General features: G+C 45.0%; 1 protein-coding gene across 1 annotated transcript in view; it reads right to left on the bottom strand.

Annotated features, from left to right (window-relative positions):
* The window catches only part of TUT1 (terminal uridylyl transferase 1, U6 snRNA-specific), a 44,031-nt gene extending 28,094 nt beyond the window's left edge, over positions 1 to 15,937 (bottom strand). The window contains exon 1 of the mRNA XM_044270817.1: positions 15,786 to 15,937. Coding sequence (XP_044126752.1) covers positions 15,786 to 15,897 — 112 coding nt within the window. The 5' untranslated portion in view covers positions 15,898 to 15,937. The remainder of the gene's footprint in view (positions 1 to 15,785) is intronic.
* Between the last annotated feature and the right edge of the window lie 9,137 nt (positions 15,938 to 25,074).

The following is a 25,074-nucleotide window of genomic DNA, read 5'->3' as shown; positions in this document are numbered from 1 at the left end:
GTACATCCAGTAATATACTAATTTGGCTAACAGCCCCAGAACCACGGACATCAGTTCCTTTCTCTTCTTTTGTATATACAGAGCTAACAATCTCATTTAGTAACTCTGCCTTTTCTTATCTTCAGTGAACACCACCCCTTTACCATTATTTAGGAGACATACAGTGCTGCCCATAATTATTCATACCGCTGGCAAATTTTGACTTAAAGGGAACCTTTCATGTGGATATTTGATTATAATCTAATTATATACAATTATTAACTACTAAAAAGTGCCTTAGATGTATTCACTTACTGGTGTGACAGATGGTTACCTCATAATATACACACAAAGATGCCGCATGCTAATGAGCCGATTTGAGTCCAGCGTGATGTCAGCGAGTCCAGCATTTTTTTTTTATTCAGAGCTATAGCAACTCCCCTGCCCACCTGCTGCTGATTCATATGGAAAATAACTGTCAATCAGCAGCAGGTAGGCGGGAAGAGTCAGGAGGTCATGAATATTCAGGACTCATCATTATGAGCTGGAGCTTTTCAATACAAGATGTTGGCAGATTGACTAGGTCAATTAAAGAAAGTGACCCAGCATTTTGCTAAGAGAATCAGTCACTTATTTATGTTGCCCTTAGTAAGGACACCATAAAACTGGTAACAGGTTCCCTTTAAAGTTACTTTTATTCAACCAGCAAGTAAATTTTTGACGGGAAATAACATAGGTGTCTCCCAAAAGATAATAAGATTATGTACAAGAGGCATTATTGTGGAACAAAAACATTTCTCAGCTTTTATTTACATTTGATCAAAAAAAGTGTCCAGTCCAAAATAATTCATACCCTTCTCAATAATCAATAGAAAAGCCTTTATTGGCTATTACAGCAAACAAATGCTTCCTATAATTGCAGACCAGCTTTTTGCATGTCTCCACAGGTATTTTTGGCCATTCATCTTTAGCAATGAGCTCCAAATCTTTCAGGTTGGAGGGTCTTCTTGCCATCACCCTAATCTTTAGCTCCTCCACAGATTCTCAATTGGATTCAATTGTCATGCTGAAATGTCCACTGGTGCCCAAGGCCAAGTTTCTCTGCAGACTGCCTGATGTTGTCATTGAGAATCCTCATGTATTGCTCTTTTTTCATGGTGTCGTTTACTGTGATTAGGTTCCCTGGTCCATTGGCTGAAAAACACCCCCAAAGCATTAGGTTCCCACCACCATGTTTGACAGTGGGGATGGTGTTCTTTGGGTTGAAGGCTTCTCCTTTTTTACGCCAAATGAAGGAAACATCATTGTGACCAAACAATAAAAATTTTGTTTCATCTGACCATAACACAGAAGACCAGAAGTCTTCTTCTTTGTCCAGATGAGCTTTTGCAAAGGTCAAGCGAGCTTTTGTGTGCCTTATCTGCATCCTCCTTGGTCTGCATCCATGGAACCCAGCAGTGTGCAGTGTCCAGTTGGATTGTCTGCCTTGAGACATTGCCACCAGCAGAGCCCAGATTCACTAGGATTGACTTCTTGGTGATCCTTGGATTCGTTTTCACCTCTCCAACTACCATCCTGGCCAGCACAGGTGTCACTTTTGGCTTCCGACCACGTCCTCTGAGATTTTCCACAGTGCGGAACATCTTGTATTTACATTTGAGCAAAAAATACAAGCTGAGAAATGTTTTTTTCCCACAATAATGCCTCTTGTACATCATCTTATTATCTTTTGGGAGACACCTATGTCATTTTCCCGTCAATAAAATACTTGCTGGTTGAATAAAAGTAACTAAGTCAAAATTTGCCAGGGGTATCAATAATTATGGGCAACAATGTACCTAGTCACATAGATTTTCACTCCCTGCCTTCCTGGAGCCATCATTTTTGTATTTTTCCATTCACTTAGCTGTGAATGGAAAGCTAAGCTTGCAGGACAAGTTGTACTTTCTAATGGCACCATTTAATATTGCATAGCAGTGGGAAGCTGGAAAAAAAAAATACAAAATCTAAATGGGGTGGAACTGGAAAAAAATGCAATTCTGCCACAGTATCTTGGGTTTTTGTTTTTTTACAGTGTTCGGTATGTAGTTAAATTCATTTCTGTTAACGTTATTTCACCACAGTTTTATAGGTTTTGTTTTTACAGCGTTCACTATGCAGTAAAACTGACTTGTGCTCTTCATTCTCCAGGTCAGTACAATTATGAGGGTACCATATTTGTGTAATTCTTCTTGTGTTTTAAAGGGGTTGTCTCACCTTGCAATTTGAGCACAGCGTGGACCTTTTGCTGTGCACTTTCAGTTCATCCTGGGGGCGGTCCCACTTCAGTTTATTGATGGCTTATGCAGTGCTGAAATCTGTAGCCCTGAACAGCTGTCATGTATCACAGATGACAGCCTAGATCCTGCACATCTAATAGGTTAGTTGCCCCATGCCTGGAGCTGCTTTTTCTTGTGTTGAACAGCTCCAAGGCTTCTGACATTGCTGTGAGCTGGCCAGGACAGGAGGGAGCTAGTGCGCATGTGCAGGTATGAGAGCTGGCTCCTGCGATCCCGGCCACCATACAATCCGGCGCTGTAATTCCTAATAAGAAGACGTGGCACAGCTGCTAAATTGCAGTGGTGGCCGTAATCCCTAAAAACGAGCATGCCCTAAAGGACTACAAGATGAGGATTATCTAGGAGAAGAGGCAGTTTTGAAACATGAAGTATATTAGTAAGTTGTTTATTATGGGCTTATATTGAACATAACCATCATTGCTTTAAGTAAGACAACCCCTTTAACCCCTTAAGGATTCAGGGTGTACCGGTACGTCCCAAGTTTAAATCGCGATTGCGGCGCGGCTGGGATTAATCGCAAAAGGATGTCTGCTGAAATCATTCAGCGGGCATCCTGTCACAATGCCGGGGGGGGGGGTCTGCGCCGCTTCTACCTTATCCGGCAGTACCTTATCTGGCGGTTGCGGGCGGCGGTGCCATCGGGTCCCCATGCAGCTGTAGGGGGGACCCGATGGCATGGAAGGCAGAGTGATGTCTAAGGAAAGCATCGCACTGCCTTCCGGTGACGAGCCTGTGAGATTCAGCCCCCTGGATCTCACAGGCCCCGGAAGCTGTATAAGTAACACACAGTGTATTACTCATACAGCCAATGCATTCCAATACAGAAGTATTGGAATGCATTGTAAAGGGGATTAGACCCCCAAAAGTTGAAATCCCAAAGTGGGACAAAAAATAAAAGTAAAAAAAAAGTTGGAAAAAAAAGTTTTCGCCCCCAAAAATTACAAGTTTCAAGTAAAAACAAAAACGTAATTTTCCCCAAATAAAGTTAAAAAAAATGGGTAAAAAATAGGGGAGGGGGAAAGTATACATATTAGGTATCGCTGCGTCCGTATCGACCGGCTCTATAAACATATCACATGACCTAACCCCTCAGATGAAAAATGGGTAAATAATAGGGGAGTGGGAAATTATACATATTAGGTATCGCTGCGTCCGTATCGACCGGCTCTATAAACATATCACATGACCTAACCCCTCAGATGAACACCGTAAAAAATAAAACATTTAAACTGTGCTAAATAAAAAAAAAAATTGTCACCTTACATCACAAAAAGTACAACAGCAAGCGATCAAAAAGGAGTTTGCCCACCAAAATAGTACCAATCTAACCGTCACCTCATCCCGCAAAAAATTAGCCTCTACCTGAGACAATCGCCCAAAAAATAAAAAAACTATGGATCAGAATATGGAGACACTAAAACATCATTTTTTTTGTTTAAAACATGATATTATTGTGTAAAAGTTACATAAATAAATAAAAAAGTATACATTTTAGGTATCGTCGCGTCCGTGACAACCTGGTCTATAAAAATATCACATGATCTAACCTGTCAGATGAATGTTGTAAATAAAAAATAAAAACGCTGCCAAAACAGCTATTTCTTGTTACCTTGCCTCACAAAAAGTGTAATATAGAGGAACCAAAAATCATATGTACCCTAAACTAGTACCAACAAAACTGCCACCCTATCCCGTTGTTTCTAAAATGGGGTCACTTTTTTGGAGTTTCTACTCTAGGGGTGCATCAGAGGGGCTTCAAATGGGACATTGTGTAAAAAAAAAAAACAGTCCAGCAAAATCTGCCTTCCAAAAACCGTATGGCATTCATTTCCTTCTGCGCCCTGCCGTGTGCCCGTACAGCAGTTTACAGAAACACCCCATATGTGGTCGTAAACTACAGAATCAGAGCCATAAATATTGAGTTTGGTTTGGCTGTTAACCCTTGCTTTGTAACTGGAAAAAAAATTATTAAAATGGAAAATCTGCCAAAAAATTGTATCTCTATTTTCCATTAATTCTTGTGGAACACCTAAAGGGTTAACGACGTTTGTAAAAGCAGTTTTGAATACCTTGAGGGGTGTCGTTTCTAGAATGGGGTCATTTTTGGGCGGTTTCTATTATGTAAGCCTCGCAAAGTGACTTCAGACCTGACCTGGTCCCTAAAAATTGGGTTTTTTCTAAACTCCTAAACCTTGTAACATCCCCAAAAATGAAATATCATTCCCAAAATGATCCAAACATGAAGTAGACATATGGGGAATGTAAAGTAATAACTATTTTTGGAGGTATTACTATGTATTATAAAACTAGAGAAATTGAAACTTGGAAATTTGCTATTTAAAAAAAAAAAGGTAAATTTGGTATTTTATTTTATTTTTACTTCATTTTACCAGTGTCATGAAGTACAATATGTGACGAAAAAACAATCTCAGAATGTCCTTGATAAGTCAAAGCGTTTTGAAGTTATCAGCACTTACAGTGACACTGGTCAGATTTGCAAAAAATGGCCAAGTCCGGTGAAATAGGGCTGAGTCCTTAAAGGGGTTCTGCACTTTCAATTAACTGATGATCTATCCTCTGGATAGATCATCAGCTTCTGATCGGCACTTGAATGGAGCTTAGCCGCGCCCACTCTAGTTGATACAAGTCGTGACGTCAGTGGGCGGGCAGCCCGGCGGTAAACAGTGAATAGGCCGTGGCGCTGCTGGAGCGCGCTGCCTTCTCAAACAGCTGATCGGCGGGGGTCCCGGGTGTCGGACCCCCGCCGATCATCAGTTAATTGAAAGTGCAGAACCCCTTTAAGGGGTTAATACTGAAAAAAATAAAAAAATATATATAAATAAATAGTTATATATTTTTTTCAGTGCCATATTCTGACCCCCATAACTATTTTATAGTCACGTCTATGGAGATGTCTAAGGGGCATTTTATTTTTGCGGGACAATCTTAGATTTTACTGATACCATTTTGGAGTGTGTATAACTTTTTCATCCCTTTCTATTAAATTTTTGGGGAGGTGAAGTGATGAAGCAACGGTGAATTAGTCATTTTTATATTTTTCCATGTTACACCATATGGGATACTTTTTTAAAATATTTTAATAGTATGAGCAATATCACAAGTGGCGATGCCCACGATCTTTATTTTTTATTTGGGGGAAAGAGGGTGATTTGAAAATTATATATATATAAAAAATTTCCCTCCAAGGTGACCCCCTCTCTGTGGGCACCCGCACCCTGGAAAAAAAAAGTCTATGGTGTACCAATATAGACTCTTCCTGCCATTCATCAGCACAGGGTGCACTATGAACAGCACAGGCAGCACACTGAATGTAGGCAGGCTGTTATAGCTTAATGATAGAGTACATGGAAAATATACTATATTGGACTGTAGAATTCAGGTTAAATTGCTGTGTTGGCACTTTGCAATAAATAAGTGGATTTCGGGTACTCTGTCTCTAAAAGGTTCACCATCACTGCCCTATACATAGATAGCTATATTACAATTCAGTGCTGCCATCTACTGGTCTGAATTGTAATATATAGGTAATGAGCCTAGAAGCCTAGTACAGGCTGTGGCTCATTACTTTCATGGAACGTCTTCCCCGATTTCCGCCCGGAGAAGGCGTTCTTGCCTGGGAAGCTTGCAGTTCTGGATTTTAGGCTTCTCAGATACCGTGGTCACATTTGACCACAGCATCTGAGGGGTTAAATGGTCGCATTCGGCATTACCGCCGATCGCAGAGATTAGCCACTGGGGCCTGCTGTGTGAACAAACAGTCATCCAGTTGCTACGGCACCCACTCCACTCTGAAGCGGGAGCCATCTTTAAAGACTCGACATCTGCCATACTATTGCTGCGGATGTCGGGAAGGGATTAAGCAATGGGGGAGGTGTTAAAGCCAGAACTAGATACTCTGGGTGGTTATAGTAGTGTCTGGTTAAAAAATAATCCCCATTATAGTAAGAAACACACATTTAGATCCCTGGGCGACCCTCTATATAGCCTGCTACTAAGTTCATATTTTTTGGACTCATGAACAGTCCTCAAAAAAGTCTTGTCGCCATCTGCTAATTTTAAGGTGCATTGGCGACCGTTTTGGTCATCATCTGGAGCCCTGTTTGCATTTCCCACACCTAAAAGGTGCCTGTACTCCTGTTCTGTAACCAGGCACTAACCTCCGGAGCTTCTAAATGGCTATGAACAAGTGTGTCCCCTATGCTTCGACCGCGTCTAAAGGTGAAAGCTGGAACATCAGGGAGAAATTTGTCCAAATCGGGGTCCGTTTTTAATAATGACCAGTATCGGCTTAATATATATACTGCCAAGGCCAATAAGATAATGGGTTGCATCAAAAGGGGCATAGATGCCCGTGATGAGAACATAGTCCTACCACTTTACAAATTGCTAGTCAGACCACACATGGAGTACTGTGTAGAGTTCTGGGCTCCTGTGAACAAGGCAGATATAGCAGAGCTGGAGAGGGTACAGAGGAGGGCTACTAAAGTAATAACTGGAATGGGGCAACTACAGTACCCTGAAAGATTATCAACATTAGGGTTATTCACTTTAGATCTCCCCTCAGTCGTCTTTTTTCTAATTACTATGTATAAATATATGAGGGGTCAGTACAGAGATCTCTCCCATCATCTATTTATCCCCAGGACTGTGAATGTGATGAGGGGACATCCTCTGCGCCTGGAGGAAAGAAGGTTTGTACACAAACATAGAAGAGGATTCTTTACGGTAAGAGCAGTGAGACTATGGAACTCTCTGCCTGAGGAGGTGGTGATGGTGAGTACAATAAAGGAATTCAAGAGGGGCCTGGATGTATTTCTGGAGCGTAATAATACTACAGGCTATAGCTACTAGAGAGGGGTCGTTGACCCAGGGAGTTATTCCAATTGCCTGATTAGGGGAATAAAAAATTCCTTCCCGACTCCAAAGTGAGGAAAATTGGCTTCTACCTCACAGGTTTTTTTTTTTTGCCTTACTCTGGATCAACTTGCAGGAGGACAGGCCGAACTGGATGGACATATGTCTTTTTTTCGGCCTTATGTACTATGTTACTATGTATTTTATTTGTTTGGATTTAGTGTCATATGTACCAATGACCCTAATCGTTTCTTGTAAATGTTCCTTCTTTTTGGGTTGAAATAAAGTGGAACAAACAGCTGAGTTGGCATTGCTCCATGCATCATAGATACACGAGTCAGGATAGCCTCTCTGTTTAAAACGGTTAAACAGTTTAGATGCCTCCACTGTAAAGTTCTCTTGTTCTGAGCAGTTTCTGCGAGTTCTCAGGAACTGCCCCTTTTTAGTGGGTTCGGGTGGAAGCTGTCCCATCTCAGTAAGCTGTTGGTTGACGTCTTTTTACGATAAAGGGTCATCTTAATTGACTTATTCTCTCCCCGTTTAATCTGGATATCCAGAAAGGTTATGCGGTCTCGTTGGAGCTCGGACGTGAAATACAGGGCTATCTGATTGGAGTTTAGTTCATTCATGAAAAGTTTAAAGTCCACTTCAGTGCCTGACCAAAAAAGTAAAACGTCGTCAATAAATCGGGACCAAAGTGTGAAATATTTAGTCCAGTGGGCTAAAGAGTCAGTAAAAACGATGTTGTCCTCCCACCAGCCCAGGAGTAGGTTAGCGTAACTGGGCGCACAAGGGCTACCCATTGCGGTACCTCTGAGCTGGTGGTAGAAGTGGCCCTCAAAAACAAAAATAGTTATGGGTAAGAATAAAATTCAACAATTGAATCACAAAGAGATTATGTTCAGAAAGGTCTTTGGATCTTGAATCCAGAAAATATTTGGCAGCTGCCAAGCCTTTGTTATGTGGGATCGATGTGTATAGAAGCCCCTACGTCATAACATCTGATTCAATAGCGATCACCTCCAAACGCTGGAGATCAGTGGTGTCCCTTAAATACGATGGTAGGGCCACAACAAAGGGGCGAAGCACTTGATCAATGTATGTGCCCGCATTCTGAGTCAGGGAGTCAATGCCTGACACAGTTGGCCGTCCCTTAAAGGGATTCTGTCATGACATTTTAGGCCTATAACCTAAACATATGGCCAGGTCTGTACTAATAACCTGAATCTGTCCTGATTAAATGTGTCTGTGGCTCTATTAGGACATAAAACAGTTTTTTTTATAACCGGTCATTCACCTACCTAAGATGCCCAAAGGGACGTGGCTTCATTCAGGGTGCCCGGCTGCACCCATCTCCGTCTGGTGCCCAGCGCCGCCTTCCCAGTTGAAATCGCTGCCTTCCTCACCTCAGTGCCGCCTCCGCAATCATCCGGTCCCTCAGGTTATGCCTAGTGCGCACGCGTGGGATCTGGCAGAGGGACCGGACGATTGCGGAGGCGGCGCTGAGGTGAGGAAGGCGGCGCTGGGCACCAGACGGAGATGGGTGCAGCCGGGCACACTGTATAAAGCGACGTCCCCTTGGGCACCTTAGGTAGGTGAATGACAGGTTATAAAAACCTGTTTTATGTCCTAATAGAGCCACAGACATTTAATAAGGACAGTTTCGTATTCAGGTTATCAGTGCGGACCTGGCCATATGTTTAGGTTATAGGCCTAAAATGTCATGACAGAATCCCTTTAAGAGGGTTTAGGCCTTTATGTATTTTTGGGAGTGTGAATTCCTGTTGATAGTCTCTTCCAGGCATACTGTGCTAATTTCTATTACTGTTTAACTGATATGGCTGGCTTTTTAAGCCTGCAATTTGACAAAGATAAGTGGTTATTGGAAAAGAATTGTCTTTTCCCAATCCGTGTACTCCGTCGATTAAAACCACATTTAGAGACCTATATAATATCCACAAGGAATACTGAAGTCGTGATGGGAAATATAGTCTTTAGACAATTACATTAAAAATTCCATCATTCCGAAAGGAGGGGAAGGGATCACTATTGAATCAGATGTATTGACTGTCACAACCACCCCTGCTTAAGTCAGACTTACTAGCGCCAGGACGCCCAAGCAGGGAGAAAAGCCCAACCGGGGGTGGACTGAAAAGGGGGAGGGGGGTTATGGGTACAGAACTACCCAAACAGTCAATCCTGGACCCCCCTTATTTTCTGCTGCCACCACGTTCGTGAGGGAACAACTCTGCAATTGTAGTGTTAGGGGTCCTGACCACTCACAGATCAGCCGCGGTACCACGCTTCAATCTAACACCAGTCAAGTCACAACCCAGTTATGTCTCCAATACCAGTCTACTATAAAACAGGTAGGTCTCTTCAAGGCGTACTAGTACTTTGTTGCCATGTGGCTTAAAGCGATGAGAGAGACAATTTAAAAGATATAAAAATATTTTTTACTTTGAGTAACACAGAAGTGAAGAATACAATAGCAATCTGGGAAGCATGTGTAAAATAAACGGGGATAAAAAGAGAAATGACTATGTTGGATCTTGTTTATGCAAAATCCAGGCACAAACTTACGTTCCACCCGGCAGCCTATCGGCGGTTTGACCACAGGGCAAAAAACACCCTTTTTCCTTGTGCCCCATATTCTGGGAGTGGCAAGGGTTTGCCCCGCCAGTCACTGAAGAGGGGAGGCTGTTCAGTGTGTGTTTCCTAAGGCGGGTCTGCTTCGCCTCCCTGCCCCCCCCCCCCCCCCCCGGCCACAGTTTTACCCATTTTTACCAAAAGGGCCCATAATTTCACAGGCGCAATAGTTATGGAAAATCGGGCACTTGGGCTGGGTTCCCCATGAATTTATGAACAATTCCATGGGTGACATGCCACTCCTCTGCCTTACCGGAGACAGGTACCCTGTTTCTCATATGAGGGGGGCCCTAGCTCTGTCATGTCTGTATTCTGTCTGCTCCCCTCAATACAAGCTTCGTTTTGAGGGGGCTCCCATGGCAGTACCCTAATTCCGGCCCGAGTTATGGCCAAATATGTTTTCCTGGGTGACTACGAGATTAGCTCCCAGGCCCAACTTGCGGACACCACATGCCATTCCTTTGAAGTGGAAAGTGGAGAATGAGCATTCGTTTACCATGGTTGCCTATCAAAGCAGTTGGGAGACACATGTCTGAGGGTTTCCTGATACTACAGTCGTGGCCAAAAGTTTTGAGAATTACATAAATATTTGAAATTGCTGAAGTTGCTGCTTAAGTTTTTATAATAGCAATTTGCATATACTCCAGAATGTATGTTAAAGAGTGATCAGGTGAATTGCATAGTCCTTCTTTGCCATGAAAATTGACTTAATCCCAAAAAAAAACAAAAAACTTTCCACTGCATTTCATTGCTGTCATTAACCGCTTCCGGACCGCCTAACGCAGATGTGCGATCCGGAGGCGGCAGCCCTGCGCAGAGTGACGCATATACACGTCATCTCGCGAGGGCCGAGATTTCCAGTGAGCGCGCGCACACAGGCGCGCGTGCTCACAGGAACAGAAGGTAAGTGAGTGGATCTCCAGCCTGCCAGCGGCGAAGGACTAACTTGCGACAAAAAATAAAAAATTCTAGGAACTCGCCATGCCCCTCACGGAATACCTTGGGGTGTCTTCTTTCCAAAATGGGGTCACTTGTGGCGTAGTTATACTGCCCTGGCAATTTAGGGGCCCAAATGTGTGAGAAGTACTTTGCAATCAAAATGTGTAAAAAATGGCCTGCGAAATCCGAAAGGTGCACTTTGGAATATGTGCCCCTTTGCCCACCTTGGCTGCAAAAAAGTGTCACACATCTGGTATCGCCGTACTCAGGAGAAGTTGGGGAATGTGTTTTGGGGTGTCGTTTTACATATGCCCATGCTGGGTGAGAGAAACATCTTGGTCAAATGCCAACTTTGTATAAAAAAATTGGAAAAGTTGTCTTTTGCCAAGATATTTCTCTCACCCAGCATGGGTATATGTAAAATGACACCCCAAAACACATTCCCCAACTTCTCCTGAGTACGGCGATACCAGATGTGTGACACTTTTTTGCAGCCAAGGTGGGCAAAGGGGCACATATTCCAAAGTGCACCTTTCGGATTTCGCAGGCCATTTTTTACACATTTTGATTGCAAAGTTCTTCTCACACATTTGGGCCCCTAAATTGCCAGGGCAGTATAACTACGCCACAAGTGACCCCATTTTGGAAAGAAGACACCCCAAGGTATTCCGTGAGGGGCACGGTGAGTTCATGTAAAATTTTATTTTTTGTCACAAGTTAGTGGAATATGAGACTTTGTAAGAAAAAATTAATAAATCATTTTTCGCTAACTTGTGACAAAAAATAAAAACTTCCATGAACTCACTATGCCCATCAGCGAATACCTTAGGGTGTCTACTTTCCAAAATGGGGTCATTTGTGGGGTGTTTCTACTGTCTAGGCATTGTAGAAACTCAGGAAACATGACAGGTGCTCAGAAAGTCAAAGTGCGTAAATTCACATTTTTGCACCATAGTTTGTAAACGCTATAACTTTTACCCAAACCAATAAATATACACTTATTGCATTTTTTTTTTTATCAAAGACATGTAGAATAAATTTAGACAAAAATTTATATAGAAATGTAGTTTTAATTGAAAATGTTTACAACAGAAAGTGAAAAATGACGTTTGTTTTCAGAATTTTCGGTTAATTTTGATTAATATCAAAAAAAGGAAAAATACCACCAAATGAAAGCTCTATTAGTGAGAAGAAAAGGAGGTAAAATTCATTTGGGTGGTAAGTTGCATGACCGAGCGATAAACGGTGAAAGTAGCGTAGTGCCGAAGTGTAAAAAGTGGTCTGGTCATTAAGGGTGCTTAAGCTAGGGGGGCTGAGCTGGTTAAAGAGTAACTGAACTTTTATAATAATTTTTAATATGCTGTCACTAATCTCCTAAATAAAATTTTTCTAATATACTTTATTAATTTTCTATTTTTACTGTACTTTTACATCCGTAAAGCGCACGATTCAGTGTGTGCTTAAAGGGGTTCTGCACTTTCATTTAACTGATGATCTATCCTCTGGATAGATCATCAGCTTCTGATCGGCAGGGGTCCGACACCTGGGACCCCCGCCGATCAGCTGTTTGAGAAGGCAGCGGCGCTCCAGCAGCGCCGCGGCCTTCTCACTGTTTACCGCCGGGCCGCCCGCCCACTGACGTCACGACTTGTATCAACTAGAGTGGGCGCGGCTAAGCTCCATTCAGGTGAACAGACCTTAGCCGCGCCCACTCTAGTTGATACAAGTCGTGACGTCAGTGGGCGGGCGGCCCGGCGGTAAACAGTGAGAAGGCCGCGGCGCTGCTGGAGCGCCGCTGCCTTCTCAAACAGCTGATCGGCGGGGGTCCCAGGTGTCGGACCCCTGCCGATCAGAAGCTGATGATCTATCCAGAGGATAGATCATCAGTTAAATGAAGGTGAAGAACCCCTTTAAGGCTACTTTCACACTAGTGTTTTTTCTGTATCTGTCTCGATAATACAACTGTTTGCATCCATTATAAACAGATCCGGTTGTATTATCTGTAACATAGCAATGACGGATCCATCATGACCTCCACTGAAAGTCAATGGGAGATGGATCCTTTTTCTATTGTATCAGAGAAAACGGATCAGACCCCATTGACTTACATTGTGTGTCAGTGTTGCTCCGCACCACATCGCGGACAGAAAAACGCTACTTGCTGCGTTATTTTGTCTGCGATGGGGAAGTAACAAAACACGACCCATTCTGTTTCATTCAGTTCAGTTTTGTCCCCTTTGACTGAAGTGTTTTCCCCCGGTATTTAGCCCCTACGATGGATCTCAATAGCGGAAATGGAAAACGCAGATGTGAAAGTAGCCTAAAACTCCAATCTCCGTACACCACTGACAGCTCGGCGGTATACGGAGTACTCAATTTATGAATGGGCAGCAGCAGACTTGAAACATCCGAAGTCGATTCAAATAAAACTTTGTTTATGGAACCGAAACAGAGTTCGGTAAAAGGTTTTTAACAGTAGAAATAAAGATCTTAAGTTATTAGCCAAAGTTTCGTGAGACTTCGCAAAGTAATAACCGGCTCATAGGAGCCAATACATTCTAATACTGTACGGAGCACTCGCTCCGCACAGTATTCTAACAAAGTTTTATGCGAATTGACTTCGGATGTTTTAGTATATGCACAACTTGGCAACAGAGCCTCGGACCAACAAAAGAAAAACTGGGTTTTAGGCTACTTTCACATTAGCAGGGTCCGGCAGGGGAGCAGCCTGCCGCATCTGTACCAACGCTAGCCCATGTGTGCCTCTGGAAGTCCGCTCCGGCCCCATTCACTACAGTGCAGAATGCTGCAGTTTTTGTCTGCCCGCCTCTCTCGCTCGTCCCTATTACAGTGAATGGGGCCGGAGCAGACTTCTGGCAGCACACAGGGGCTAGCGTTGGTACAGAACCGGCCGGACCCTGCTAACGCTAATGTGAAAGTAGCCTTAACCAGGTGAACCACAGCTCTGGGGAGGTCGCCGGTGACAGGTTCTCTCTAAAGGGATTTCTGGATCCAGGATATTGATGGCTTATCCTCACCATCAATATCAGATCTGTAGGGGTCCAACGCTCAGCGCTCCACCAATCCGCTATTTGAAGGGGTTTGGAGGGAGGTTGGCTCCATGCAGCCAATACAGTTTAATGCTGTACAGAAACAGTAATAAAATGGAACTATTTGAACGCATCGACTTCAGATCTATGATTTAAAGGTTGATTCACTCAAGCCTGGTAGCAGTGGTACAGGATATTGCAGCTCGGTCCCATTCAAGTGAACAGGGCAAAGCTGCCGCTACCAAGTAGACAACGCCATGTAAACAGCTAGGACGACACAGGCCTGCACAAGCACCGCGCAGCCCCATGAAATCGCCGATCAGCAGGATGCCGAGTGCTGGACCCCACAGATATGATACTGATAGGAAAGATAGGCCACCACTACCCTCAACCGGGAAAACCCCTTTACTCAGATGATACTAACTCTGCTTCTAGATCACTGCAATGAACTCTGAGCAAAGTGTTTCCATTCAATGACTAGGCGCAGAGATCCTGAAAACCACCATATATAAAGTGTAACAGAAAGCGCAGAATCTTCCATTCCATAATGATTAAGCTGTGTAAGGCTACTTTCACACCTGCGGCAGAGTGACGCGGCAAGCAATTCCATCGCCGGAACTGCCTACCGGATCCGGCAAAACATGTGCCAACTGATGGCATTAGGCTACTTTCACACTAGCGTTCGTCGGTCCGCTCGTGAGCTCCGTTTGAAGGAGCTCACGAGCGGACCCGAACGCAGCCGTCCAGCCCTGATGCAGTCTGAATGGAGCGGATCCGCTCAGACTGCATCAGTCTGGCGGCGTTCAGCCTCCGCTCCGCTCGCCTCCGCACGGACAGGCGGACAGCTGAACGCTGCTTGCAGCGTTCGGGTGTCCGCCTGGCCGTGCGGAGGCGTGCGGATCCGTTCAGACTTACAATGTAAGTCAATGGGAACGGATCCGCTTGAAGATGTCACCATATGGCTCAATCTTCAAGCGGATCCGTCCCCCATTGACTTTACATTGAAAGTCTGAACGGATCCGCGCAGGCTACTTGCGCACTTGCGAATTTTTTTAAAGTTATTAATGCAGACGGATCCGTACTGAACGGAGCCTCCGTCTGCATTAATATGAGCGGATCCGTTCAGAACGGATCCGCCCGAACGCTAGTGTGAAAGTAGCCTAAGTAAGACTGATCAGGATCCTGATCAGTCAGAAAAATGCCATTGAAATGCCGGATCTGTCTTTCTGGTGTCATCTGGCAAAACAGATCCGGCATTCATTTTTTTCGGAAGGACGAATCCGGCACTAATACATTCCTATGGAAAAAAAATGCTGGATCCGGCATTCAGGCAAGTCTTCCGTTTTTTGGGCTGGAGATAAAACCGTAGCATGCTATGGTTTTCTCTTTTGCCTGATCAGTCAAAATGACTGAACTGAAGACATCCTGATGCATCCTGAACGGATTACTCTCCATTCAGAATGCATGGGGATATGCCTGATCAGTTCTTTTCCGGTATAGAGCCCCTGTGACGGAACTCAGCGCCGGAAAAGAAAACGACTAGTGTGAAAGATTTATCAAACTGGGGAGGAAGCTGGCTGAGATGCCCATCAAAGCCAATCAGATCCCACCTTTCATTTTCAGAGCACATTTGGAAAACTAAAGATGGAATCTGATTGGTTGCTACAGTAAATTTCCCTATACACACGTTTGATGAATCTCCCCCATTAACCTCAATTCTACGACCCCTGGCGGTTCGGCACATTGCAGGTGACCCTGCAAGCATCGGATCGCCTTCATTCTTTACACTGCCACAGCTCTCTGTATCGGAGCCCTGGAGCACCCCTCTAAGTACAGATTGTACAATGAAAATGTAGGAAACGTTCACACAGTCTACACTGACTGGAAACCGCATGTCCTTCCTGTCTCTCCAGCCCTGCACAGGACTGTACACGTCACACTTGGCAGCACTTACGGTTCGGTATGTTAACGCCGCACAGGAGGCACCTAAAGCCGCCGCCGCCGCGGTCAATGGACTGAACATCAGGAGGAATCTGACCACCATCTTCGTCTTCTACAGCCGCCATGTTGCCGGGCGCACAGCAATGACGCAGGCAACACTGGAAGCAACTTCCGGTGAGCTTGTGCAAGACGGTTGTGTCTAAACTCCAGACACCAAACGGACCTGGTCCTAAGTATGGGGAATAGCCTGCTCTCTAAGAGCCGTCTAACCTCCATGCACGGCACGGACCTCTCAGCCCCCTAGTGGACGGGTCCGGAACAGAGCTAGTGTTTAGCCAGCTCACATTGATTTGGCTAAACTCCATGCACGGTACGGACCTGTCCTTACTAAGTATGGGGAATAGCCAACTCTATAGGAGCTGTCTAAACTCCATGCACGGTACGGACCTGTCCTTACTAATGGGGAATAGCCAACTCTATAGGAGCTGTCTAAACTCCATGCACGGTACGGACCTGTCCTTACTAATGGGGAATAGCCAACTCTATAGGAGCTGTCTAAACTCCATGCACGGCATGGACCTGTCCTTACTAATGGGGAATAGGAAAAATTCGTACCTGGGATTTTACTTTCCTTGAGTCCGGAGGCAGCACAGCATGGGTTAATAGTTGGTCATCTTCTCTCTAGGACCGCCCACCTAGTAAAACAAATAATCAATTAATTAAACTAATAGCCTCCCCTATAAGGGTCACCTCCCAGAATGCCTCGGCGTGTTTAAAAAAATAGAGACTCAGACAAACATATGCGCAAAAAAAAAACAATTTATTAGGGAGGGTAAACTTGTGCTGCCTCCGGACTCAAGGAAAGTAAAATCCCAGGTACGAATTTTTCCTTTCCCCTATCGTCCTCCAGCAGCACACCATGGGATTTTTATAGATCTCATAGGGAGGGATTTTCATCCACGGCTGCTGACAAAACCCCAGTACCAAAGGCTGAGCTCCTAGCATTGATGTCCAGACGATAGTGCTTAGCAAACGTCAGAGACGAGGACCATGATGCGGCATTGCAAATCTCTTCAATAGGAACTTGCGCCATTTCTGCCCAGGAGGTTGCTGCAGCTCTGGTGGAATGGGCCTTGATTGGAAAGGGTGGAGGCACGGCTTCAAGAGAATAGGCTTCCATAATTGTGGATTTTATCCACCTCGCAAGAGAGTCCTTAGAAGGCAGTTGTCCCTTTCTTGGACCAGCGAAGAGAACAAAAAGATTTTCGGTCTTCCTGAAGTCTTTAGTTCTTTGGAGGTAGATCTGTAATGTTCTTTTAACATCTAGAGTATTAAGAAGTACCTGTTGTTCATTAGTCGGATCAGGAAAAAATACCGGGAGAAATGATTCCCTGTTCTTGTTAGCTGAAGAAGGCACTTTCGGCAGGAAAGTCGGAATTGTACGCAGTAGGACTCCATCTGGTAAAAAGCGTACATAGGGAGATCTGGATGACAAGGCTTGTAGTTCTCCGAGCCTCTTAGCGGAAGTGACGGCCGTCAGAAATAGAGCCTTATAAGAAAGCCATTTGAGATCTACATCTTGCAAAGGCTCAAAAGGTGCTGAGGTAAGCCTCTTTAGGACTAAGGAAAGGTCCCAGATGGGTGTAGGGTCCCTATGTACCGGTTGCAGTCTTCTAACTGCCTTGAAGAACCTGAGGATTAGAGGGTGATGAAGGAATCTATTTTCTGTCATAGAGTTAATGGCCGTCATATGGGCTCTCAAAGTGTTTGGTTTGAGACCTTTCTGAAAACCATCCTGTAGAAATTGCAGCACTGAAGAGACGTCAAGGTCATTGTGGCCCGAATCAGAACTCCAGGAAACAAATTTCCTCCATATTTTAGAATATTTCCTATTAGTCGAGTCTTTGCGAGAGGCAAGCAGAGTATTAATGACAGATTGTGAGAGACCTTCTGCTTCTAACTTAGATCTTTCAACTTCCAGGCGGTAAGATGTAGACGGTCTAGATTCTGATGATATAGGCCGTTCTGGAGAAGCAGATCCGGACGTGGAGGGAGCTTCCAGAATTCTCCCCTGGACAGATGGAGCAGGAGCGGGAACCATGACCTCCTTGGCCAGAACGGGGTTATCATTATTACAAATAAAGGCTTCTCTTCTACTATTTTCCGTAATGTCTTCGGAATGAGAGGAAGTGGGGGAAAAACGTAGGCGGAAAGGTTCTTCCAATTCATTGAGAAAGCATCTACCACTGCAGGATTGTCGGAGATCTTCAGAGAACAGAACTTGCTTAACTTCTTGTTCGTTGCGGACGCCATCAGATCCCAGGACGGACAACCCCACTTGGCTACAATGCTTTGGAAGACAATAGGATTTAGTTCCCAATCCGCTTGGTTGACTATCTTCCTGCTCAGAAGATCCGCTTGAGTATTCGAGGAGCCTCTGATATGCAGCGCTTTCAACTCCGCAAGATGTGATTCCGCCCAGCTGAAAATCTTCTTGCATAACTGCAGCAGGGACCTGCTTCTCGTGCCCCCTTGCTTGTTTAAATAGAATACCGTGACAAGATTGTCTGAACGGATCAGCACTGACTTCCCAGACACCTCGGTCTTGAACTTGTAGAGTGCTAACATTACAGCTTTCAATTCTTTGTAATTTGAAGACTGTCTCATATCTTTGGAGGACCAGCGGCCTTGCACCCATTTGTTCTGGAGGTGCGCTCCCCAGCCCTGGCCAGATGCATCCGTCGTGATGGTTATTGAAGAGAGAAACTGGAATTTCTTCCCTTTGATCAGATTGCTTGAGTGAAGCCACCATTTGAGGCTCTGTACTGTGGAGGAGGATAACTTCACCTTTGCCCCCAACTGGTAACGACTGCCCCGCCAAGCCTGGAGTAAATTCTGCTGAAGATCCCGGGTGTGGATATTCGCCCAAGGTACTGCATCCGCAACAGCTGTCAGATGTCCCAGTGTCCTCATAACTCTGTGGACGGACGGTGACGGCAGAGATATTAGTGTCTTTACTTCCTTTTTTAATAACTCCACCTTTGGTAGAGGAAGGTATAATTTCATGGAGACTGTGTCTATCAAGAAGCCGAGAAAAATCTTGGAAGTGGAAGGAATCAGATCGGATTTTCCCCAGTTTACCAGGAACCCTACAGACTGGAGAAGTCTTATGGTCTCTTCTAGATGATGCTGCAGACGACTCTCTGACTCTGCAACGACAAGCCAGTCGTCCAAATAAGGGAAGATCTGAATCCCCTGAAGACGAAGCTCCACAACAACAATGACAGCAATCTTGGTGAAGATCCTTGGGGCAGAACACAAGCCGAACGGGAGAGCCTTGAATTGGAAATGCAGCGTTCTCTTCCCCATCCTGATGGCGACTCTCAAGTATTTTCTTGACTGCAACTGGATCGGAATGTGGAGGTATGCGTCCTTTAGGTCCAGAGAGGACATAAACTGATTCTTCCTGAGAACCGCAGTAATGGACCTTATCGTTTCCATTTTGAAATGGATCTTTTTCATGTAATGGTTCACATAGCGTAGATCTATAATTAAGCGGCTTTTTCCGTCGGGTTTGGGAACACAAAAGACTCTGGAGTAGACGCCTGCATATTCTTGCTGAACTGGAACTGGTTCTAAGGCTCCTTTCTCTACGAACTCTTTTAAAAGCTGGATGATCTTTAGGTCTCTTCCATCGTTGAGAAGAAACCTGTCTCTTGGTAGACGGTTGAACTCTAGGGCATAGCCGTTGTGAATCACATTCAGCGCCTAACAATCCGAGGTAATCTGCTGCCATTTGGGGTAGAAGAATGCCAGGCGTCCTCCCACTTCCTGACCTCTGGCGTCAGAAATCATGTTTGGTAGGTTTGTTATCGTCGGTTTTCTTTCTAGACTTCTCCGTAGGAACCCAGGTTCTACGGTCAGATCTTCCACGACTGGATCGGCCTCTAAAGGTAGATCTTCTGGAATCTTGACCCCTGTAGGGACGAAAAAATCTTCTCTCTCTACGTTTAGGCTGAGGAAAACTTAAAGCTTTATCTTCCATATTGGCCTCAAGAAGCTTATCGAGATGAGAGCCGAATAATTTGCCCGGTTCGAACGGAAGGGAACATAGGTTACTCTTTGAAGAGGGGTCTCCAGACCAGAGCTTTAGCCATATGGCTCTTCTAACAGAATTAGCAAGTGCCATGTTTTTAGCAATAAGCCTTAAGGAGTCAACTGGAAAGTCGCAAAGAAATTCTGCCGCCAGTTTCAAAGAAGGTAGTTGTCGGAATAGATCCTCCCTGGCGACGCCATCTTCAATATCTCTGCCTAATTGGCTGAGCCAAAGCCTCAGAGCACGGGCTACAGGTACCGTGGCCATAGCTGCTTTATTCATAGACGCGAGATATGTATGTAATCTCTTAAGCAGAGCATCCGCCTTTTTCTCCATAGGGTCTTTTAACAATGCTGAATCGTCTGAAGGGAAGAAAGATTTTCTTGTTAATCTGGTTACTGCTGAATCCACTCTGGCGGGAGACTCCCAACTTGTAGATTCCGCAGGATCAGTTTTGTAGATGTTCTTGAATCTAGATCCTAGATTAATTCTGCCTACCGGTTGCTCCCATTCTTTATGCATTATTGCATCTAGGACCGGGTGGCTAGGAAACACGGGAGCCTTCTTCTTAGGGAAATAGAAGAGATCATCTTCCTCACGAGTACCGGATTTCTCCTTACTGGCTTCCATGATATTTTTAACTTCCTTTATTAAACGGTTCGCATCCTTTTTATTAAATAAAAAATTATCTTCAATGAAGTGTGTATCTGAATCGGTAGAAATCTCGCCTTCCGAACGAAGCGATTCCTCAGAAGTTGATGGGGATAAACAAGGCTTTTTTGACCTCTTCTTTTTAGATTGTTTAAGGAACTCTTTGAATAGAGACATAATCTTCGCTGTTTCGGCATCTGACGGATTATCTGGCTGAGTACAATTCTCACAAATATTGGAGGAATGTTCCGCGGGTAACTGGTGGAGACACGAAATACAGAGAGACGACTGCGACCTCTGTTTCTTTTTGGATGGCGAGGAATCTTGCATATCGCGGTGACACCTGACACATAGATCCTGCGGGAATTCATCAGGGAGCGGCTGTTCACAGGCCTGACACATCCTGTGTCTGCTCTTTCTGGCTCTCTTTTCCCCCCTGCTTGATGCGGTGGACATCTGCAATTCAAGGGAAGACAAGTAAATTATAGAGGCAAAAAGGAGAAGGCATCCATCTCCTGACAGTGTGAGGGATCACATATACCTCTGCAATGCTGGAGCTCTGCTGCCTGGTACCAGGGCACCGAGCTCCAGCTAAAACCCGCTTTAAATACCTTACCAGGTTTGAATTTGGCGCTCAAACAGGGCCGGGTGCGTCTGTGACGTCATCCGGAAGCACCTGCGTGTCACGATGCGTTCCACCGCAAAAACCGGAAGTTCGGCTTTAGACTTCCGGTCGCGCTGCACTCCGGAGAACCGGGACCTGCTGCCGAAGAACCAGGGCTTCGGGGATGGCGCTAAAGCGGTCGGGAGTGGAGCCAGGGAACACCATGGCTATTCCCACTCCCACGGCCATAACCGTGTCAAGGTATTGCGGCCAGAGAAAACTTCCTGACGGTGGGCTACATCCTCTGAAGAAGAGGACAAATAAAAAACACGCCGAGGCATTCTGGGAGGTGACCCTTATAGGGGAGGCTATTAGTTTAATTAATTGATTATTTGTTTTACTAGGTGGGCGGTCCTAGAGAGAAGATGACCAACTATTAACCCATGCTGTGCTGCCGGAGGACGATAGGGGAAAGCCAACTCTATAGGAGCTGTCTAAACTCCATGCACGGTACGGACCTGTCCTTACTAAGTATGGGGAATAGCCAACTCTATAGGAGCTGTCTAAACTCCATGCACGGCACGGACCTGTCCTTACTAATGGGGAATAGCCAACTCTATAGGAGCTGTCTAAACTCCATGCACGGCACGGACCTGGTCCTTACTAAGTATGGGGAATAGCCAACTCTATAGGAGCTGTCTATTCCCCATGCATGGTACGGACCTCTCAGCCCCCTGGTGGTCAGGTACAGAACTATGATGGGATTTAGCTGATTCAAAGTGAATTGGCTAAACTCCATACTCCGTAAGGACCTTCTTAACCCTTTGTGGTATGTGATCCATTACAATTAATTTTGCCAAATAAAGTTGAACAGATGAGTGGTAGAAAATCAGTTTTTTATTTTTAATTATAAGGCCTCCTGCAGAAGACCGGATGGTTTTGCGGTCCGTTTTTACATTTTATTGTTTCAGTACTGTCTCAGTTTCCATTCCGTTTGGTTTCCATTTTTTGAGGAATGGAAACAAGGCATATACAGTAATTACATTCTAAAATTCGGCCGGGCATAACATTTTCAATAGACGGTTCCACATAAAATGGAACAAATACGGAAAACATACGGATGCATTCTGTATCCGTTCATTTTACAGCCCCATTGACTTGAATGGAGCCACGGGACATGATTTGCGGGCAATAATATGACCTGTTTTATCTTTGAACTGAAATGAAAAACGCAAACTGAATGCATACGGAGTACATTCGGTTTTTTTGCGGACCCATTGAAAGGAATGGTTCCATATATGGAATTGAAAAAGCTTTCTGCCAAACGGAAACAAAACCCATCTGTGTGCAGGAGGCCTAACTGTTTAATATCACCATAAAACATGAATCCATATCATGGACACACTGCACCCCGAGTCCTGTGAGAACAGGGTGTGAGCTCAGATGATGCTGCAGATGAGCCTCTAATCACTGAGAAATGTCCGCCTTCCAGTGTACGAGAAAACTAAAGTATCTGCTCAAATTCTCTATTTATCAAGAGTTATCTGTGAAATGTTCCCATCAAAGTATACATTCAGATTGCAATACTCTGGCGGTAACCTGTGATTTCACCATTATCATCATGGTCAAAGGAAAGCTCAGCATGTGGCCCCATCAGTTTTCCTTCAGGCGAGGTCCTCTTCAGGTATGGGATAAAGCCAGCTCACAGTGAACTGTCTATTTCCCATACACCAGACGGACCTTTTCTATGTGTTATATACAGAGAGGTTCTCCTGCTGGTGAGGTCCTCTTCAGACATGGAGTTTAGCCAGCTCAGGCTGCTTTCACACTAGCGTTCGGGTTTCCGTTCGTGAGCTCCGTTTGAAGGAGCTCACGAGCGGACCCGAACGCAGCCGTCCAGCCCTGATGCAGTCTGAATGGAGGCGGATCCGCTCAGACTGCATCAGTCTGGTGGCGTTCAGCCTCCGCTCCGCTCGCCTCCGCACGGACAGGCGGACAGCTGAACGCTGCTTGCAGCGTTCGGGTGTCCGCCTGGCCGTTCGGAGGCGTGCGGATCCGTGCGGATCCGTCCAGACTTTCAATGTAAGTCAATGGGGACGGATCCGTTTGAAGATGCCACAATGTGGCTCAATCTTCAAGCGGATCCGTCCCCCATTGACTTTACATTGAAAGTCTGGACGGATCCGTCCCAGGCTATTTTCACACTTAGCTTTTTTTAGCTTACAGTGAACTCTCTTATTTCCCATACACCAGACGGACCTTTTCTATGTGTTATAGAGAGGTTCTCCTGCTGGCGAGGTCCTCTTCAGACATGGAGTTTAGCCTGCTCACAGTGAACTGTCTATTTCCCATACACCAGACGGACCTTGTCTATGTGTTATATACAGAAAGGTTCTCCTGCTGGTGAGGTCCTCTTCAGGTATGGAGTGTAGCCTTCTAACAGTGTAATGTCTATTTCCTATACACCAGACGGACCTTGTCTATGTGTTATATACAGAGAGGATCTCCTGCTGGTGAGGTCCTCTTCAGGCATGGAGTTTAGTCTGCTCACAGTGAACTCTCTATTTCCCATACACCAGACGGACCTTTTCTATGTGTTATATACAGAGAGGTTCTCCTGCTGGTGAGGTCCTCTTCAGGCATGGAGTTTAGCCTGCTCACAGTGAACTGTCTATTTCCCATACACCAGACGGACCTTGTCTATGTGTTATATACAGAGAGGTTCTCCTGCTGGTGAGGTCCTCTTCAGGTATGGAGTGTAGCCTTCTAACAGTGTAATGTCTATTTCCTATACACCAGACGGACCTTGTCTATGTGTTATATACAGAGAGGATCTCCTGCTGGTGAGGTCCTCTTCAGGCATGGAGTTTAGTCTGCTCACAGTGAACTCTCTATTTCCCATACACCAGACGGACCTTTTCTATGTGTTATATACAGAGAGGTTCTCCTGCTGGTGAGGTCCTCTTCAGACATGGAGTTTAGTCTGCTCACAGTAAACTGTCTATTTTCCATACACCAGACGGACCTTTTCTATGTGTTATATACAAAGAGGTTTTCCTGCTGGTGAGGTCTTCTTCAGACATGGAGTTTAGCCTGCTCACAGTGTACTGTCTATTTCCCATACACCAGACGGACCTTTTCTATGTGTTAGATACAGAGAGGTTTTCCTGCTGGTGAGGTCTTCTTCAGACATGGAGTTTAGCCTGCTCACAGTGAACTGTCTATTTCCCATACACCAGATGGACCTTGTCTATGTGGTATATACAGAGAGGTTCTCCTGCTGGTGAGGTCCTCTTCAGACATGGAGTTTAGCCTTCTAACAGTGAACTGTCTATTTCCCATACACCAGACGGACCTTTTCTATGTGTTACCTATAGAAAAGTTTTCCTGCTAGTGAGGTCCTCTTCAGTCATGGCGTTTAGCCTGCTCATAGTGAACTGTCTATTTCCCATACACCAGACGGACCTTTTCTGTGTGTTATATACAGAGAGGTTCTCCTGCTGGTGAGGTCCTCTTCAGTCATGGAGTTTAGCCTGCTCACAGTGAACTATTTCCCATACACCAGACAGACCTGTTCTGTGTTATATATAGAGAGGTTCTCCTGCTGGTGAGGTCCTCTTCAGGCATGGAGTTTAGCCTGCTCACAGTGAACTGTCTATTTCCCATACACCAGATGCACCTTTTCTATGTGTTATCTACAACAGTGTTTCCCAACCAGTGTGCCTCCAGCTGTTGCAAAACTACAACTCCCAGCATGCTCGCACAGCCAAAGGCTGTTCAGGCATGCTGGGAGTTGTAGTTTTGCAACAGATGGAGGCACACTGGTTGGGAAACACTGATCTACAGAGAGGTTCTCCTGCTGGTGAGGTCCTCTTCAGACATGGAGTTTAGCCTGCTCCCAGTGAACTGTCTATTTCCCATACACCAGACGGACCTTTTCTATGTGTTTAT

This window comes from Bufo gargarizans, chromosome 10, assembly GCF_014858855.1.
Source record: "Bufo gargarizans isolate SCDJY-AF-19 chromosome 10, ASM1485885v1, whole genome shotgun sequence".
NCBI lineage: Eukaryota > Metazoa > Chordata > Amphibia > Anura > Bufonidae > Bufo > Bufo gargarizans.
This window is presented reverse-complemented; position numbering and strand designations above follow the sequence as displayed.